The 21,206-nt window shown below is 42.5% G+C and overlaps 1 protein-coding gene across 2 annotated transcripts; it reads right to left on the reverse strand.

Moving 5' to 3' along the window:
- Window positions 1–16: 16 nt before the first annotated feature.
- LOC115106708 (zinc finger protein 135-like) lies at window positions 17–12,659 on the reverse strand. 2 transcript variants are annotated; one of them, XM_029629699.2, is made up of 3 exons: window positions 12,463–12,659; window positions 11,291–11,497; window positions 17–1,444 (listed from the first exon to the last, which is right to left on the reverse strand). In XM_029629699.2, the coding sequence occupies exons 1-3, from the start codon at window positions 12,464–12,466 to the stop codon at window positions 411–413; spliced, it is 1,245 nt and encodes a 414-aa protein (XP_029485559.2). In that variant the 5' UTR covers window positions 12,467–12,659; the 3' UTR covers window positions 17–410. The 2 variants fall into 2 exon arrangements, with proteins under 2 accessions (XP_029485559.2, XP_029485558.2); XM_029629698.2 differs by having other exon boundaries at window positions 11,291–11,500.
- Between the last annotated feature and the right edge of the window lie 8,547 nt (window positions 12,660–21,206).

Consider the following 21,206-nt stretch of genomic DNA (forward strand, 5'->3'; position numbering starts at 1 on the left):
TGTAATAGTACGTACATTTTGTTTTGGATAAAAATATTTGTTTATTCAAAATGACAAGAATTACACATTCTAATCAAATTTACTAGTAGTAAATATCAAATAGTTAGATTCCCAGACCCACACCACCATTGTCAGGAATAATACAGTAATTTGTGGTCTTGCGCATTAATTCTATCAGTGAGATTTGGTGCTGAAAATGTCAATACCAGCTTTTCACAATATTGTCCACATCAGAAAACTCTATCAAAGATTAGTAATTATGTCAAGTTAAACACAAAGTAAGCAATTCTCTCCTGTTAGATATTATCCTTTCACTTTGCTGAACATTTCCCCCATACACTTAATCTGACCAACTCTAAATTAACGGAATGCCATAGTTCTCAGTCAAAGATCCCTTATGTTCTCATACATTATGGCACTGATCCTAGGTGAGTGAGCTGGTGCTTCTTGAAATTACTAGAATGACTGAAGCGTTTCCCACACTGGGTACAGCCATACGGTCGCTCTCCAGTGTGGTACCTTTGGTGTATTTTTAGGTAGCCTGACTGACTGAAACGCTTTCCACACACAGAACAACAGTATGGCTTCTCACCAGTGTGGACCCTCTTGTGTTTTTTAAAATCACCAGCGTGACTGAAGCACCGGCCACACAGAGGACAGCAGTAGCGCTTCTCACTACCGAGATGTCGCTGGAGTATTCTCAACCCTCCTGCTCCACCAAAAGATTTCCTAAACGGGAGGGTATTGTGCTGTTCCTCAAATCTGTCCAATGCCGATTCAGCATTGTTTCCCAATGCAAATGATTCCCCTGAGCAATTTTGGTTAGGCTGGAAGTACACAAGTTCATAAGACCCTGAGTTAGGTTGAAGAGGCTCTCGATTGAGTTGGGTTTGGGGTAAAATGTGGCTTGAGCCTGCACAGTCATAAAAATGCTTTGGTGTTGAATATGTGACATACGCTTCCACTTCGGGTTCTGGTTTGATCTCCTCAAAAGTCAGCAGTGGTTGAGAGGCCTGAGGGGAATCGTTTGGGAAAAGTGAGTTTGAAACGGTGTGAGTGGAGTTCATATGACTCAATAGTGTTTCTGACAGCGCAGTATCAGTCACCAGAGTGTGGTGTTCCTTTACATGTGTATCATGTCCTATCTCAGATTTAAGATCCAACTCTCTGCTCTGTGTGGTCGTTTCTGGTCGTTCCTCGGCCAGCAAGCTCCTTGGGCTACACGCTGAGTGGAACGACCTGCTCTTCTTTTTCAAACTGATAGGAGGAAAGCCAAATGTTTGGACTCCAAAGGGTTTTTCGCTGGTAAGCCCATCATGTGGCTCTGGAGAGAGAATCTCTGTCAACTCCTCTTCAGACGGGAAGAGTTCAGTGTCCTCCCCCAGAGAAAGTTCCTGCTTACAATTCTGCAGCTCAAGTTGGACAGTCACAGTCTGCACAGCACCTGTGAACATGAACAAGATGCATATTGGCTTATAGCAAGGAAATAGGCAATTGACTGGGGGAGGGTAGCTGATGGTGGTCATAAGCAATACCATTTTATTTGTCCATTGTGAAATGTAAATGTGTCTTTCTGTATTTAGTTTGTTCTCAATCTCCTGGAGACCAAACAAGAGGTGTAACTGGCCTGCACAAAATACCCCATAATGTCAAAGTGTAATTATGTTTTTAGACATTTTTACAAATTCATAAAAAATGAAAAGATGAAATCGAGTCAATAAGTATTCAACCCCTTTGTTATGGCAAGCCTAAATACATTCAGGAATATAAAATTAGCTGAACAAGTAACATAAGTTGCTTGGACTCACTGTGTGCAATAATAGTGTTTAACATGATTTTTTAAAAGACTACCTCATCTCTGTACCCAAACACATACAGATAATTGTAAGGTCCCTTAGTCAAGCAGTGTATTTCAACCACAAAGAGCTGGGAGGTTTTCCAATGCCTCACAAAGAAAGGCACCTATTGGTAGATGGGTAAAAAAAAAGTAGACAGTGAATATCCCTTTGAACATGGTGAAGTTATTAATTACACTTTGGGATGGGCGTATCAACACACCCAGTCACTACAAAGACACAGGCAGGCGTCCTTCATAATTCAGATGCCGGAGAGGAATGAAACCGCTCAGGGATTTCACCATGAGGCCAAAGGTGATTTTAAAACAGTTACAGAGATTAATGGCTGTGATGGGAGAAAACTGAGGATGGATCAACAACATTGTAGTCACTCCACAATACTAACCTAAATGACAGAGTGAAAAGAAGGAAGCCTGTTCAGATTTTTTTTAATATATATTCCAAAACATGCATCCTGCTTGCAATAAGGCACTAAAGTAGTACTACAAAAAAAAGTGTGCAACAAAATATCCAGAATACAAAAAGTGTTATGTTAGGTGCAAATCCAACACAAAACATCAGAGTACCACTCTTCATATTTTCAAGCATGGTGGTGGCTAAATCATGTTATTGGTATGCTTGTCATCAGCAAAGACTATGGAGTTTTTTCAGGATAAAAATAAACTGAATAAAGCTAAGCACAGGCAAAATCTGCCAAAGTAGAACGCTCTTAGACTTACACAAAGACAGAATCACCTTTGGCAGCTCTACTTTGGCAGATTACAGCTCTAACATGTATTGACTTAGGGGTGTGAACACTTATCTAAATGAAATATTTCTGTATTTAAGTTGGAAATAAATGTACAAACATTTTCTGAAAACATGCTTTCACTTTGTCATTATAGGGTATTGTGTGTAGATCGGTGAGAGAGAAAAGCATTTAATCCATTTTGAATTCAGGCTGTAACACAATGACTAGGTATCCCCCTTTCCCCAATGTGTAATAAGTCAAGGAGTGTGTGAATTCTTTCTGAAGGCACTGTAAAAAGTCAATAAATATAGTACCTAACGTCCTATTTGGACCCAACTTTCTTCTAACAATGAGTAAGACATGAGGAATGCAAAGAAATGGTCAAAAGCCACCCACGGTCACACCACACCAATCCCACCCCCAAAACGAGTCTACAGTATCAGTTCTCTACGGCTGACAAATAGTATGGAACTGCAGCTCGGAGTATTGTTTCTTCATTCTATGTAATGTATTCTCAGTGAATTTGGTGATTTCTTCCCCCCCAATTCAGATAAATTAGTAATTGAAATTGTTAGGCTTACAGTGCCTTGCGAAAGTATTCGGCCCCCTTGAACTTTGCGACCTTTTGCCACATTTCAGGCTTCAAACATAAAGATATAAAACTCTATTTTTTTGTGAAGAATCAACAACAAGTGGGACACAATCATGAAGTGGAACGACATTTATTGGATATTCCAAACTTTTTTAACAAATTAAAAACTGAAAAATTGGGTGTGCAAAATTATTCAGCCCCCTTAAGTTAATACTTTGTAGCGCCACCTTTTGCTGCGATTACAGCTGTAAGTCGCTTGGGGTATGTCTCTATCAGTTTTGCACATCGAGAGACAGAAAATCTTTCCCATTCCTCCTTGCAAAACAGCTCGAGCTCAGTGAGGTTGGATGGAGAGCATTTGTGAACAGCAGTTTTCAGTTCTTTCCACAGATTCTCGATTGGATTCAGGGCTGGACTTTGACTTGGCCATTCTAACACCTGGATATGTTTATTGTTTAACCATTCCATTGTAGATTTTGCTTTATGTTTTGGATCATTGTCTTGTTGGAAGACAAATCTCCGTCCGAGTCTCAGGTCTTTTGCAGACTCCATCAGGTTTTCTTCCAGAATGGTCCTGTATTTGGCTCCATCCATCTTCCCATCAATTTTAACCATCTTCCCTGTCCCTGTTGATGAAAAGCAGGCCCAAACCATGATGCTGCCACCACCATGTTTGACAGTGGGGATGGTGTGTTCAGGGTGTTGCTTTTACGCCAAACATAACGTTTTGCATTGTTGCCAAAAAGTTCAATTTTGGTTTCATCTGACCAGAGCACCTTCTTCCACATGTTTGGTGTGTCTCCCAGGTGGCTTGTGGCAAACTTTAAACGACACTTTAGAAATGGCTTTCTTCTTGCCACTCTTCCATAAAGGCCAGATTTGTGCAATATACGACTGATTGTTGTCCTATGGACAGAGTCTCCCACCTCAGCTGTAGATCTCTGCAGTTCATCCAGAGTGATCATGGGCCTCTTGGCTGCATCTCTGATCAGTCTTCTCCTTGTATGAGCTGAAAGTGTAGAGGGGCGGCCAGCTCTTGGTAGATTTGCAGTGGTCTGATACTCCTTCCATTTCAATATTATCGCTTGCACAGTGCTCCTTGGGATGTTTAAAGCTTGGGAAATCTTTTTGTATCCAAATCTGGCTTTAAACTTCTTCACAACAGTATCTCGGACCTGCCTGGTGTGTTCCTTGACCTTCATGATGCTCTCTGCGCTTTTAACGGACCTCTGAGACTATCACAGTGCAGGTGCATTTATACGGAGACTTGATTACCCACAGGTGGATTGTATTTATCATCATTAGTCATTTAGGTCAACATTGGATCATTCAGAGATCCTCACTGAACTTCTGGAGAGAGTTTGCTGCACTGAAAGTAAAGGGGCTGAATAATTTTGCACGCCCAATTTTTCAGTTTTTGATTTGTTAAAAAAGTTTGAAATATCCAATAAATGTCGTTCCACGTCATGATTGTGTCCCACTTGTTGTTGATTCTTCACAAAAAAATAGAGTTTTATATCTTTATGTTTGAAGCCTGAAATGTGGCAAAAGGTCGCAAAGTTCAAGGGGGCCGAATACTTTCGCAAGGCACTGGTACCTACAGTTGGCAATGGTACCTACAGTTGAAGTCGGAAGTTTACATACACGTTAGCCAAATACATTTAAACTCAGTTTTTCACAATTCCTGACATTTAATCCTAGTAAAAAGTCCCTGCCTTAGGTCAGTTAGGACCACCACCTTATTTTAAGAATGTGAAATGTCAGAATAATAGTAGAGAGAATTATTTATTTCAGCTTTAATTATTTAATCACATTCCCAGTGGGTCAGAAGTTTACATACACTCAATTAGTATTTGGTAGCATTGCCTTTAAATTGTTTAACTTGGGTCAAATGTTTCAGGTAGCCTTCCACAAGCTTGGCCCATTCCTCCTGACAGAGCTGGTGTAACTGAGTCAGGTTTGTAGGCCTCCTTGCTCTCACACGCTTTATCAGTTCTGCCCACACATTTTCTAAAGGATTGAGATCAGGGCATTGTGATGGCCACTCCAATACCTTGACTTTGTTGTCCTTAAGCCATTTTGCAACATCTTTTGAGGTATGCTTGGGGTCATTGTCCATTTGGAAGACCCATTTGCGACCAAGCATGTCTTGAGATGTTGCTTCAATGTATCCACATAATTTTCCATCCTGTGAAGTGCACCAGTCCCTCCTGCAGCAAAGCACCCCCACAACATGATGCTGCCACCCCCGTACTTCACGGTTGGGATGGAGTACTTCGGCTTGCAAGCCTCCCCCTTTTTCCTCCAAACATAACAATGGTCATTTTAGCCAAACAGTTCAATTTTTGTTACATCAGACCAGAGAGTACGATAAGAAAAAAGGTACAATCTTTGTCACCATGCGCAGTTGCAAACCGGAGTCTGGCTTTTTTTAAATGGTGGTTTTGGAGCAGTGGCTTCTTCCTTGCTGAGCGGCCTTTCAGGTTATGTCGATAAAGGACTTGTTTTACTGTGGATATAGATACTTTTGTACCCGTTTCCTACAGCATCTTCACAAGGTATTTTGCTGTTGTTCTGGGATTGATTTGGTCCCATGGTGTTTATACTTGCGTACTATTGTTTGTACAGATGAATGTGGTACCTTCAGGCATTTGGAAATTGCTCCCAAGGATGAGCCAGACTTGTGGAGGTCTACAATTGCTTTTCTGTAGTCTTGGCTGATTTCTTTTGATTTTCCCATGATGTCAAGCAAAGAGGCACTGTGTTTGAAGGTAGGCCTTGAAATACATCCACAGGTACACCTCTAATTGACTCAAATGATGTCAAATAGCCAATCAGAAGCTTCTAAAGCCATGACATAATTTTCTGGAATTTTCCAAGCCGTTTAAAAGGCACAGTCAACTTAGTGCATGTAAACTTCTGACCTACGGGAATTGTGATACAGTGAATAAGTAAAATAATCTGTAAACAATTGTTGGAAAAATTACTTGTGTCATGCACAAAGTAGATGTCCTATCCGACTTGCCAAAACTATAGTTTGTTAACAAGGAATTTGTGGAGTAGTTGAAAAACGAGTTTAAATATCTCCAACATAAGCATTGTAAACTTTCGACTTCAACTGTATATTCGCATTTTCATACTTCAAATCATCTATAACTAACATCATTGAGTTACACAATCAAATTGTAGACACCTTTTTAGGATGATGAAGGTGTTAAGAGTAAAAATACTAATATTAGGTACCATTGACTTGCATTAGATGTGCTAAAAAGTTAGCATTTGAGACATTTGACAACAAAACCAAAGCATGATTTACATACATTGACGATAGACTGCTTACAGGTTAAGGAAACCAAGATCATTTTGAAATTTGGTGGAACTGTCCCTTTAACATTGAGGGAGGTGTCACGGCTATCACCTAATAGCACCTAGTGGTTAGAACCTTGTAATATTGTAATATCATCCAACACTTCCCACACTGCCCCTGCTCGGATGGTATCGCGCCGTCCCAATCTTCGCTCTCTCTCCCCCGCTACTCTCTCCTCTTCCGTCCTATCATCTCTTCCCTCTGCTCAAACCTTCTCCAACCTATCTCCTGATTCTGCCTCCTCAACGCTCCTCTCCTCCCTTTCTGCATCCCTTGATTCTCTATGTCCCCTATCCTCCAGGCCGGCTCGGTCCTTCCCTCCTGCTCCGTGGCTCGACGACTCATTGCGAGCTCACAGAACAGGGCTCCGGGCAGCCGACGGAAATGGAGGAAAACTCGCCTCCCTGCGGACCTGGCATCCTTTCACTCCCTCCTCTCTACATTTTCCTCTTCTGTCTCTGCTGCTAAAGCCACTTTCTACCACTCTAAAGTCCAAGCATCTGCCTCTAACCCTAGGAAGCTCTTTGCCACCTTCTCCTCCCTCCTGAATCCTCCTCCCTCCCCCTCCTCTCTCTCTGCAGATGACTTCGTCAACCATTTTGAAAAGAAGGTCGACGACATCCGATCCTCGTTGCTAAGTCAAACGACACCGCTGGTTCTGCTCACACTGCCCTACCCTGTGCTCTGACCTCTTTCTCCCTCTCTCTCCAGATGAAATCTCGCGTCTTGTGACGGCCGGCCGCCCAACAACCTGCCTGCTTGACCCTATTCCCTCCTCTCTTCTCCAGACCATTTCCGGAACCTTCTCCCTTACCTCACCTCGCTCATCAACTCATCCCTGACCGCTGGCTCGTCCCTTCTGTCTTCAAGAGAGCGAGAGTTGCACCCCTTCTGAAAAAACCTACACTTGATCCCTCCGATGTCAACAACTACAGACCAGTATCCCTTCTTTCTTTTCTCTCCAAAACTCTTGAACGTGTCCTTGGCCAGCTCTCCCGCTATCTCTCTCAGAATGACCTTCTTGATCCAAATCAGTCAGGTTTCAAGACTAGTCATTCAACTGAGACTGCTCTTCTCTGTATCACGGAGGCCCTCCGCACTGCTAAAGCTAACTCTCTCTCCTCTGCTCTCATCCTTCTAGACCTATCGGCTGCCTTCGATACTGTGAACCATCAGATCCTCCTCTCCACCCTCTCCGAGTTGGGCATCTCCAGCGCGGCCCACGCTTGGATTGCGTCCTACCTGACAGGTCGCTCCTACCAGGTGGCGTGGCGAGAATCTGTCTCCTCACCACGCGCTCTCACCACTGGCGTCCCCCAGGGCTCTGTTCTAGGCCCTCTCCTATTCTCGCTATACACCAAGTCACTTGGCTCTGTCATAACCTCACATGGTCTCTCCTATCATTGCTATGCAGACGACACACAATTAATCTTCTCCTTTCCCCCTTCTGAACCAGGTGGCGAATCGCATCTCTGCATGTCTGGCAGACATATCAGTGTGGATGACGGATCACCACCTCAAGCTGAACCTCGGCAAGACGGAGCTGCTCTTCCTCCCGGGGAAGGACTGCCCGTTCCATGATCTCGCCATCACGGTTGACAACTCCATTGTGTCCTCCTCCCAGAGCGCTAAGAACCTTTGATCCTGGACAACACCCTTCGTTCTCAACTAACATCAAGGCGGTGGCCCGTTCTTGTAGGTTCATGCTCTACAACATCCGCAGAGTACGACCCTGCCTCACACAGGAAGCAGCGCAGGTCCTAATCCAGGCACTTGTCATCTCCCGTCTGGATTACTGCAACTCGCTGTTGGCTGGGCTCCCTGCCTGTGCCATTAAACCCTACAACTCATCCAGAACGCCGCAGCCCGTCTGGTGTTCAACCTTCCCAAGTTCTCTCACGTCACCCCGCTCCTCCGCTCTCTCCACTGGCTTCCAGTTGAAGCTCGCATCCGCTACAAGACCATGGTGCTTGCCTGCGGAGCTGTGAGGGGAACGGCACCTCAGTACCTCCAGGCTCTGATCAGGCCCTACACCCAAACAAGGGCACTGCGTTCATCCACCTCTGGCCTGCTCGCCTCCCTACCACTGAGGAAGTACAGTTCCCGCGCAGCCCAGTCAAAACTGTTCGCTGCTCTGGCCCCCAATGGTGGAACAAACTCCCTCACGACGCCAGGACAGCGGAGTCAATCACCACCTTCCGGAGACACCTGAAACCCCACCTCTTTCAGGAATACCTAGGATAGGATAAAGTAAACCCCCCTTAAAAGATTTAGATGCACTATTGTAAAGTGGCTGTTCCACTGGATGTCTTAAGGTGAACGCACCAATTTGTAAGTCGCTCTGGATAAGAGCGTCTGCTAAATGACTTAAATGTAAATGTAATATCAGGATGTAGGACGGGACATAAACCTAACAACTTCATACTATGTCAGACAGAGAGAACTGATACAATACACTAGTTCTTGGGGTGGGGTGTTGAGGGTCAATGGGTGACTTTTGACCATTTTTGGGATTTCTTACTCACTGTAAAATAAAAAATAATGTCCAAATCAGATGCAAGGTACTATATTTATTGAATATTATATGAATTAAAGGTTGACCGATTAATCGGAATGGCCGATTAATTGGGGCCGATTTCAAGTTTTCATAACAATCGGAAATCTGTATTTTTGGACACCGATTTGGCCAATGTTTTTTATATTTTTTTTACACCTTTATTTAACTAGGCAAGTCAGTTAAGAACACATTCTTATTTTCAATGACGGCCTAGGAACGGTGGGTTAACTGCCTTGTTCAGGGGCAGAACGACAGATTTTTACCTTGTCAGCTCAGGGATTCAATCTTGCAACCTTACAGTTAACTAGTCCAACGCTCTAACCACCTGATTACATTGCACTCCACAAGGAGCCTGCCTGTTACGCGAATGCAGTAAGCCAAGGTAAGTTGCTAGCTAGCATTAAACTTATCTTATAAAAAACAATCAATCATAATCACTAGTTAACTACACATAGGTGATGATATTACTAGTTTATCTAGCGTGTCCTGCGTTGCATATAATCGATGTGGTGCGTATTCGTGAAAAAGGACTATCGTTGCTCCAATGTGTACCTAACTATAAACATCAATGCCATTCTTAAAATCAATACACAGAAGTATATATTTTTAAACCTGCATATTTAGCTAAAAGAAATCCAGGTAAGCAGGCATTATTAACCAGGTGAAATTGTGTCACTTCTCTTGCGTTCATTGCAGAGTCAGTGTATATGCAACCGTTTGGGCTGCCTAATTTGCCAGAATTGTACGTAATTATGACATAACATTGAAGGTTTTGCAATGTACAGGAATATTTAGACTTATGGATGTCACCCGTTAGATAAAATACGGAACGATTCCGTATCACACTGAAAGAATAAACGTCTTGTTTTCGAGATGATAGTTTCCGGATTCGACCATATTAATGACCTAAGGCTCGTACTTCTGTGTGTTATTATGTTATAACTAAGTCTATGATTTGATAGAGCAGTCTGACTGCGCAGTGGTAGGCACCAGCAAGCTCGTAAGTGTTTTGCCAGCTGCTCTTCGCAATGCTTCAAGCATTGCAATGTTTATGACCTCAAGCCTATCAACTCCCGAGATTAGGCTGGTGTAACCAATGTGAAATGGCTAGCTAGTTAGCGGGGTGCACGCTAATAGCGTTTCAAACATCACTCGCTCTGAGACTTGGAGTGGTTGTTCCCCTTGCTCTGCATGGGTAACGCTGCTTCGAGGGTGGCTGTTGTCGATGTGTTCCTGGTTCGAGCCCAGGTAGGAGCGAGGAGAGGGATGGAAGCTATACTGTTACACTGGCAATACTAAAGTGCCTATAAGAACATCCAATAGTCAAAGGTTAATGAAATACAAATGGTAGCCTGGTTCCTCTCTAGGTTTCTTCCTAGGTTTTGGCCTTTCTAGGGAGTTTTTCCTAGCCACCGTGCTTTTACACCTGCATTGTTTGCTGTTTGGGGTTTTAGGCTGGGTTTCTGTACAGCACTTTGAGATATCAGCTGATGTACGAAGGGCTATATAAATAAATTTGATTTGATTTAGAGAGAGAAATAGTCCTATAATTTCTATAATAACTACAACCTAACACTTCCTACCTGGGAATATTGAAGACTCATGTTAAAAGGAACCACCAGCTTTCTTATGTTCTCATGCTCTGAGCAAGGAACTTAAATGTTAGCTTTCTTACATGGCACATATTGCACTTTTACTTTCTTCTCCAACACTTTGTTTTTGCATTATTTAAACCAAATTGAACATGTTTCATTATTTATTTGAGGTTAAATTGATTTTATTGATGTATTATATTAAGTTCAAATACATGTTCATTCAGTATTGTTGTAATTGTCATTATTACAAATAAATAAATCAGATGATTAATTGGTATCGGATATTTTTGGCCCTCCAATAAATGGTATCGGCGCTGAAAAATCATAATCAGTCGACCTCTAATATGAATCCTATACATTTAAATGGACAATTTGGGTGCCATCAATTTGCTTAATTTCAAAGAGCTCAAAAGTATATTTAAACAAAATAATGTTGCAGGAATGCTAATATTATCTGTTTAACAACAGAAACAATTTCATAATCTGAGATGGTGGGTGTCAAAATCCTCTTGTACTTTGAGGTGAAAGACCTAGTTTAGAGTACAATGTGCAAGGGAACATAAGCCTAGCATACACTCACTACTCGGACTCACCTGTGTTCTCTCTCTTCATCTTATCCTGGAGTTCCTGCAGAATTTTCCTCAGACTCTCATTCTCTCTTTGAGTTCTGGCCGTGTTCTCCTGATACTCTGACACCGTCTCTTTAACCACCTGCAGAACCTCATGCACCGCCACCGTCAGCAGTTTCGCCACACGGGCGTTCAGACGCTCAATTTTAGACATCTTTCGAAGGCTTCCATCTGCTTAATAGATGAGGTGCAAAACTCTTAAAAATCAGCACTAGAAATACAGTTAAAACGTGGTGTAAAATGTATCACATGAATGAAACAATGAAACTGCATTGAGTGCAAGACTTCCAAGGCAGTGGCTAGGTTTTCATCCAAATGGCGACAGATTTTCGTGCGAATATTCTAGAAAATATGCAATTTTTTCCCACCAAATGGATTTATTGCGGATTTTTTTTAAATCAGTGCGTGATGACGTATTACACGCAACATTTACACTTACATTTTCATGTACCGAATAATAATCTAAAATTCAATGTGTTTCAATCGCATTTTCAACTCTTACCGATAGTTTTGTCACAATAGCAAATGTGCCTACTCTGGTCTTGGCACCTGCGCTCTATAGCCAACAGCTCGCAGATACATTGCGGGTAGGCTGTGCGGGTTGTCTATTCTACATGTTGAGATTATTATGGATAAAAGCGATACTATTTGTATTTGTCAAGCATCATGTCCTTAGACTAATACCCTCGATATTAATTGGAAAGCAGCATCAAGCTCAACACCGTGCACTTTCACCACCATGTGAAGTTAATCGTAACGTATTTCATATGCATTTTAATAAATTGTATGGTTTCCAGAGTCGTACTAGTGGGATGACCACACACCATATCATCGCGTGCCTCCAAATGTACTTCGATTTGATGGTTATATCAACATTTGCGCATAAAGGCGTTTCCACCGCCATTTCCATCATAATGAATTTTACCGACACAAAAAGATACAATGTCAAAAAAACAAAATATCTATCGGCATTTATAACATTACACCAAAACTTCCACAGCTGTCGCGATTTTTTTACACTAAGGGACTTTCCTCGCATAAAAACTGTGGATGGAAACGTGGTTAATGACAGATATTTACATTACATTTTCACGACAAATAACGTACAAGGATAAATACTATTAATGGAACCTTACCCATTTGACTTCTCCTCTCACTCCTTCGAGCATGGAATCCGCCTGAAATGCAAGTTAATCACAAACCGACTTTTGTGCTGGGGTGTCCGCCAGATTCTTGATTCGATATCTCTAGACGGGGACATTTAACAACAGATTAGAGAAAGATTGGACATAAACAACATTTGTCAGATCATCGTCTCGTCAGAACCACAAATGAAATACTTCCGGGTCATAGAATTTCAAAAAAGTTCAAAATAAAAGTCCCTTTCGACATATTCAAATCAAAATGTATTTCTCAAACGCACCGAATACAACAGGTGTAGACCTGACAGTGAAATGCTTACTTTACAAGCCCTTAACCAACAATGCAGTTTAAGACAAAGTAAAAAATAACAAATAATTAAAGGGCAGCAGTAAAATAACAGTAGCGAAGCTGTTTACAGGGGGTACCGGCACAGAGTCAATGTGTGGGGGCACAGGATGGTCGAGGTAATTGAGGTAACATGTACATGTAGGTAGAGTTAGTGACTACAGTAAGTGACTACAGTATGCATAGAAAATAAACAGAGAGTAGCAGCAGAGTAAGGGGGGGGGTGCAAATAGTATGGGTAGCCATCTGATTAGATGTTCAGGAGACTTATGGCTTGTGGGTAGAAACTGTTAAGAAGCCTCTTGGACCTAGACTTGGTGCTCCGGTACCGCTTGCCGTGCGGTAGCAGATAGAACAGTCTATGACTAGGGTGGCTGGGGTCTTTGACAATTTTTAGGGCCTTCCTCTGACACCGCCTGGTATAGAGGTCCTGGATGACAGGAAGCTTGGCCCCAGTGATGTACTGGGCCGTACGCACTACCCTCTGTAGTGCCTTGTGGTTGGAGGCTGAGCAATTGCCAAACCAGGCAGTGATGCAACGAGTTAGGATGCTCTCGATGGTGCAGCTATTGAACCTTTTGAGCATCTGAGGACGCATGCCAAATCATTTCAGTCTCCTGCACTCTTCACGACTGTCTTGGTGTGTTTGGACCATGATAGTTTGTTGGTGATGTAGACACCCAGGAACTTAATGCTCTCAACCTGCTCCACTACAGCCCAGTCGATGAGAATGGTGCTCAGTCCTCCTTTTCTTGTAGTCCACAATCATCTCCTTTGTCTTGATCACGTTGAGGGAGAGGTTATTGTCCTGGCACCACACGGCCAGGTCTCTGACCTCCTCCCTATAGGCTGTCTCATTGTTGTCAGTGATCAGGCCTACCACTGTTGTGTCATCTGCAAACTTAATGATGGTGATGGAGTCGTGCCTGGCCATGCAGTCATGAGAGCACAGGGAGTACAGGAGGGGACAGGGCACGCACCTGAGGGGCCCCCATGTTAAGGATCAGCATGGCGGATGTATTGTTACCTACCCTTACCACCTGGGGGCGGCCCGTCAGGAAGTCCAGGATCCAGTTGCAGAGGGAGGTGTTTAGTCCCAGGGTCCTTAGCTTTGTGATGAGTTTTGAGGGCACTATGGTGTTGAACGCTGAGTGGTAGCATTCTCACTTAGGTGTTCCTTTTGTCCAGGTGGGAAATGGCAGTGTGGAGTGCAATAGAGAATGCATCATCTGTGGATCTGTTAGGGCAGTATACAAATTGGAGTGGGTCTAGGGTTTCTGGGATTATGGTGTTGATGTAAGCCATGACCAGCCTTTCAAAGCACTTCATGGCTACAGACGTGAGTGCTACGAGTTGGTAGTCATTTAGTCAGGTTACCTTAGTGTTCTTTGGCACAGGAACTATGGTGGTCTGCTTGAAACATGTTGGTATTACAGACTCAGTCAGGAACAGATTGAAAATGTCAGTGAAGACACTTGCTAGTTGGTCAGCGCATGCTCGGAGTACACGTCCTGGTAATCCGTTTGGCCCTGCGGCCTTGTGAATGTTGACCTGTTTAAAGGTCTTACATCGGCTACGGAGAGTGTGATCACACAATCGTCCGGAACAGCTGATGCTTTCATGCATGCTTCAGTGTTGCTTGCCTCGAAGCGAGCATAGAGGTAATTTAGCTTGTCTGGTAGGCTCATGTCAATGGGCAGCTTGCGGCTGTGCTTCCCTTTGTAGTCCATAATAGTTTGCAAGCCCTGCCACATCCGACGAGCATCGGAGCCAGTGTAGTACGATTCAATCTTAGTCATGTATTGACGTTTTGCCTGTTTGATGGTTCATTGGAGGGCATAGCAGGATTTCTTATAAGCTTCCGGGTTAGAGTCCCACTCCTTGAAAGCGATAGCTCTACCCTTTAGCTCAGTCACATATACCAGTCTGTGCTAAAAAACAGTCCTGTAGCTTATCATCTAAGTAATCTGATTACTTCTTTATTGACCTAGTCACTGGTGCTTCCTGCTTTAGTTTTTGCTTGTACGCAGGAATGAGGAGGATATAATTATGGTCCGATTTGCCAAATGGAGGGCAAGCGAGAGCTTAGTACACATCTCTGTGTGTGGAGTAAAGGATGGTCTAGATTGTCTTTCCCTCTGGTTGCACATTGACCATGCTGGTAGAAAGGACGTAAAACAGATTTAAGTTTCCCTGCATTAAAGTCCCCGGCCACTAGGAGCGCCGCATCTGGATGAGCGTTTTCCTGTTTGCTGATGGCCGTATTCAGCTCATTGAGTGCAGTCTTAGTGCCAGCATCAGTTTGTGGTGGTAAATAGACAGCAATGAAGAATATAGATGAAAACTCTCTTGGTAAATAGTGTGGTCTACAGCTTATCATGAGATACTCTACCTCAGGCGAGCAAAACCTCGAGACCTTCTTACTATTAGATGTTGTTTACAAATTTAAACAGACCGCCACCTCTTGTCTTACCGGAGGCAGCTGTTCTATCTTGCCGATGCAGTGGAAAACACACCAGCTGTATGTTATTCATGTCATCGTTCAGCCACGACTCGGTGAAACTTAAGATACTACCGTTTTTAAAGTCCCGTTGGTAAGATATATACGTAATTGTAGTTCGTCTATTTTGTTGTCCAATGATTGTACGTTGGCTAATAGGACTGATGGTAAAGGCAGTCTAAACATAAAAAATGGTTACAATTGTTTTATATTTAAGTGACATTTGCATTAAATGTGGGTTTAAAACATGTTTGATGGTCAAATAAATGGTCTATAAGCAAAAATGTATTCCATATTGATTGATTTGCATTGTGGAATGGGCGGAGTAAAAGGCCAGAAACACTCTGTATTATTCAGAGCCACATGAAATGACACCATATATACATTCTACAGACCCTACTGAGCACAGGAGGTTGGTGGCACTTTAATTGGGGAGGACATGCTTGTGATAATGGCTGGAGCGGAATAGTATAAAATACAGCAAACACTTGGTTTGCATTTGTTTGATGACATTCCATTCGCTCCGTTACAGACATTATTATGAGCCGTCCTCCCCTGAGCACCCTCCACTGCTACTGAGTATTCCTTACAATGCTTTTACTGTGGCACCCAGAATAGTTCTCTCTATAAGCCAATATGTATTCCATATAGTGATTCACATTGACCAATAGAATGGGTGGAGTAAAAGGCCAACAACACTCTGTAAAAGCCCCATAAAATAAGAGCCCCATAAAATAATACAATATACAGTACCAGTCAAAAGACTGGACACAGCTACTCCTTCCTGGGTTTTTCTTTATTTGTACTAATTTCTACATTGTAGAATAGTGAAGACTTCAAAACTATGACATAACACATATGGAATCATGTACTAACCAAAAAAGTGTTAAAGAAATCAAAATATATTTTATATTTGAGATTCTTCAAAGGAGCCACCCTTTGCCTTGATGACAGCTTTGCACACTCTTAGCATTCTCTCAACCAGCTTCATGAGGTAGTCACCTGGAATGCATATCAATTAACAGGTGTGACTTGTTAACCTTTTCACAGGTACCAACACACGAGTGTGTTCATTCTACAGTGTTCCCTGTAGAGTATGACCAAACCAGTGTGATTAGAATGCGTATTTAGAACGTCCAGTTTCGAATGACGCCACAATCAGCATTTGCGCTGGCCACTGTTTTTTCAGAAACATTTTGCACAAACACAGTCCTTACAAAATTATGTCCAGAATGTGAGCAGTTTATTTTTGGATGCAATGTTTACACATTCACAGCAGTAGCTACAGCATAACACAATCATCCAAACCTGAGTAATGTAGGCTATATTTGTCCTAGCACTAACTGAGGAAAGATTGACATAACACAAGCGGTCATATTAACTCTCAGCTGACAGAAACTACAATATGAATTATCTAATAGCAATTGCTATTTATGATGAATGACATCACGGGTGAGCTCACCATTGATCGAAATAATTGAGTAAAACACTTCCTAGAAATCGAAAATAATCAGGTGATGGGTAGTTTGTGCGCACCTTGAAAATAAAAGAAAGCCGCACACTCTTGGAGCTCAGATGCAAAAATGTAATACCAACGTTTCGACAGCCAAGCTGTCTTCATCAGGGTATAATCACAAACACTGCGGGATGACTCGTTTATATAGTGTCAAAAGACACAGGTGTCTGTAATCATGGCCAGGAGTGGCCTAATATCATTGGTTAATAATCAAATATTAAAATGTCATACAAAGAACAGCATACAAACAAATGGATAGCATACGATCATAGATTAATTTGACTATACAAGTTTACACACAATTACAATGGCAAAGTCACAATAATCACAAGAATGGCTTCAGATCAAAGTCTACGTTGAGACCGAAGGGCGCAAGGGTCTTTAAATTAAAGATCCAGGCAGCCTCTCGTTTTAACAATAAATTATCAAGGTCACCCCCTCTCCTAGGGAGGGTGACATGTTCGATGCCAATATAACGCAGAGACGAAATCGAGTGGCCTGCCTCCAAGAAGTGGGCCGCAACTGGATAAGTAAAGTTTTTACACCTAATGGTGCTACGATGCTCTGAGGTACGTACTTTTAATTCGCACTTTGTTTTACCTACATAATTTTTACCGCAAGGACAAGTTATAAGATAAATAACTGCCTTAGTGGAGCACGTAATAACACATTTTATTGGGATCGATTTCCCTGTTTGTGGGTGTTTGAAGGATCTACATTTATAAGTGCCATTGCATTGAGCACAGCCATTACATTTGTAATTTCCATCCAGTAGGGGCGCAAATAGACGTTGTTCAGGAATATCTTGGGGTGGTAAATCAGAGTTTACCAATTGATCTCTGAGATTTCTGCCCCGCGAGAATACGACCAAGGGAAGGTCCGAAAACACATTACCGAGACTATCATCGGATTTTAGGATGTGCCAATGTTTGTGAACAATTCCCTTAATTTGTTCAGAGCACTTTGAATAGCGGGTAGTTAAAACGCAAGAATGCGTCTTTGCAAATTCTTTTGATTCGACAGAATTGGCTGTAGGGCAAACTATTTTTTTAAGGGAAGTGGGTGACAACTATCAGCCCTCAACAAACTGTTACGATCAGTAGGTTTCCTGTAAAGATCAGTGTATAGAACATTATCTTCACACAAGATCAGAAGATCAAGAAAACTGATTCGACGTGTATCAGATTGCATAGTAAATCTCAGATGCTCAGAACAGGAGTTATGAAAAGCATGGAACGCCTGGAGTTGTTTTGCATCATCCCTCCATAGAACAAAAATATCATCAATATACCGTTTCCAAATAATGATGTGAGGCAAGAAAACATTTTTGAGAGGATTGAAAATAGACTGTTCCTCCATGTAACCCACATACAAATTAGCATAGTTAGGAGCCATGGGGGATCCCATAGCAGTCCCTTTAGTCTGAATAAAGAAATCATTAGCAGGTAGTGCGTGTTAATTTCCTGTTGCGTAATAATAACATTTTGGAAAAGTGGGTGCATTCTGACATCACGTGCATAAAACAACTCACGCTGGGGCGACCGTTAGAAATATTTGGAACTCACATGTGAAAAGGTTAAAAGTTCATTTGTGAAATGTCTTTCCTTCTTAATGCGTTTGAGTCAAACAATTGTGTTGTGACAAGGTAGGGTTAGGGGACCAAGTCCATATTTAGGCAAGAACAGCTCAAATAAGCAAAGAGAAATGACAGTGACATGAAGGTCAGTCAATACGGAACATTTCAAGAACTTTGACATTTTCTTCAAGTGCAGTCGCAAAAACCATCAAGCACTATGATGAAACTGGCTCTTATGAGGACCGCCACAGCAAAGGAAGACCCAGAGTTACCTCTGCTGCAGAGGATACGTTCATTAGAGTTAAACTGCATCTCTGAGCCCAAATAAATGTTTCACAGTGTTCAAGTAACAGACACATGTCAACATCAACTGTTCAGAGGAGACAGCGTGAATCAGGCCTTCGTGGTCGCATTGCTGCAAAGAAACCACTACTAATGGACACCAATAACAAGAGACTTTCTTGAGCCAAGAAACACAAGCAATTGACATTAGACCGGTGGAAATATGTCCTCTAGGCAAACATCCTCTGTCCAGTGTCTGTGTTCTTTTGCCCATCTTAATCTTTTCTTTTTATTGGCCAGTCTGAGATATGGCATTTTATTTGCAACTCTGCCTAGAAGGCCAGCATTCCGGAGTCGCCTCTTCACTATTGACTTTGAGACTGGTGTTTTGTGGGTACTATTTAATGAATCTGCCAGTTGAGGACTTGTGAGGTGTCTTTCTCAAACTAGACACTCTAATGTACTTGTCCTCTTGCTCAGTTGTGCACCGGGGCCTCCCACTCTTTCTATTCTGGTTAGTGACAGTTTAAGCTGTTTTGTGAAGGGAGTAGTACACGTCGTTGTACGACATCTTCAGTTTCTTGGCAATATCTCGCACTGAATAGTTTTCATTTCTCAGAACAAGAATAGACTAGTCTAAAGAAGGCCAGTTTGATTGCTTATTTAATCAGAACTAAAGTTTTCAGCTGTGCTAACATAATTGCAAAAGGGTTTTCTAATGATCAATTATCCTTTTAAAATTATAAACTTGGATTAGCTAACACAACATGCCATTGGAATACAGGAGTGATGTTGCTGATAATGGGCCTCTGTACGCCTGTGTAGACATTCCATAAAAAAAATCTGCCGTTTCCAGCTACAAAAGTCATTTACAACATTAACAACGTCTAGACTGTATTTCTGATCAATTTGATGGTATTTTAATGGACAAAACATTTTGCTTTTCTTTCTAAAACAAGGACATTTCTACGTGACCCCAAACTTTTGAACGGTAGTGTATGTCCCCATTAACAGTAAAACATAATCAAAAGCTATTTCTTTCACATACTTGCTTTGCTGTTTCGTTGTTAATTTGTTCAGTCTCAACGAGGATTTCATCATATATGTCAAGCAGTGAAGTTTCAGCTCTGTCTGTCCGTGGCCTCGCTTCATCGGTGCGCACTGTCACTGTGTCCGTTTCCATCTTATCCAGCTGTGTCTGTAACATTTCACGTAAACCCTGTTTGTCTGCATCGAAGTAGCGGTCCTTGTACCTAGCATTGAGCACTGTACCTAGCACAGTGACACTGTAAAGAAGCTCAGAAAGAATGCCTCTGAATCACTTGTTCACTGCCCTTGTAGAGTACTTTTGCTTTAACCCCACGGTCTGTGTCGGCAGTTTTGTTGTGCAGACGTTTCAATGCTACGACAGAAGGTATCACGTCTGCTGCAGATGCAGTTGATTATCTTATTTCTCAAGTAAGTTGTTCGAATGGAGCTAGGAGTATATTCATGTTTCCAAGTTTCAAACATGTTATCAAATGCCATTGAAATGGCAGCAGCGGTATGAGAACCAGCACATTCTTGAGCATGCAATATGTCTTTCCTCAGTACGAAATCCTCGTCGACCCACTGTGCTGTCAGACTCGGCATGCTCATGGGGCTGACATCTGAGTGGGTTGATTCACTGATGTGGTCATCCTGTCTGGGTTGGCGCCCCCCCTTGGGTTGTGCCATGGCGGAGATCTTTGTGGGCTATACTCAGCCTTGTCTCAGGATGGTAAGTTGGTGGTTGAAGATATCCCTCTAGTGGTGTGGGGGCTGTGCTTTGGCAAAGTGGGTGGGGTTATATCCTTCCTTTTTGGCCCTGTCCGGGGTTGTCCTCGGATGGGGCCACAGTGTCTCCTGACCCCTCCTGTCTCAGCCTCCAGTATTTATGCTGCAGTAGTTTATGTGTCGGGGGGCTAGGGTCAGTTTGTTATATCTGGAGTACTTCTCCTGTCCTATTCGGTGTCCTGTGTGAATCTAAGTGTGCGTTCTCTAATTCTCTCCTTCTCTCTTTCTTTCTCTCTCTCGGAGGACCTGAGCCCTAGGACCATGCCCCAGGACTACCTGACATGATGACTCCTTGCTGTCCCCAGTCCACCTGGCCGTGCTGCTGCTCCAGTTTCAACTGTTCTGCCTTATTATTATTCGACCATGCTGGTCATTTATGAACATTTGAACATCTTGGCCATGTTCTGTTATAATCTCCACCCGGCACAGCCAGAAGAGGACTGGCCACCCCACATAGCCTGGTTCCTCTCTAGGTTTCTTCCTAGGTTTTGGCCTTTCTAGGGAGTTTTTCCTAGCCACCGTGCTTCTACACCTGCATTGCTTGCTGTTTGGGGTTTTAGGCTGGGTTTCTGTACAGCACTTTGAGATATCAGCTGATGTACGAAGGGCTATATAAATAAATTGTATTTTATTTTATTTTATTTGATATCGCTGGTCCAAATGTCAGTCGTGAATCTAATAGCAGTGACACCCATAGCAAGTA

The sequence above is a fragment of the Oncorhynchus nerka genome, linkage group LG23, assembly GCF_034236695.1.
Source record: "Oncorhynchus nerka isolate Pitt River linkage group LG23, Oner_Uvic_2.0, whole genome shotgun sequence".
Classification (NCBI taxonomy): domain Eukaryota; kingdom Metazoa; phylum Chordata; class Actinopteri; order Salmoniformes; family Salmonidae; genus Oncorhynchus; species Oncorhynchus nerka.

Bases quoted from the DNA above. Each gene is read 5' to 3' on its own strand.
- LOC115106708 (XM_029629698.2), bottom strand. The intron at 1,445-11,290 runs GTGAGTCCGAGT...TCATGTTCACAG, and splicing joins GATGAAGAGAGAGAACACAG to GTGCTGTGCAGACTGTGACT.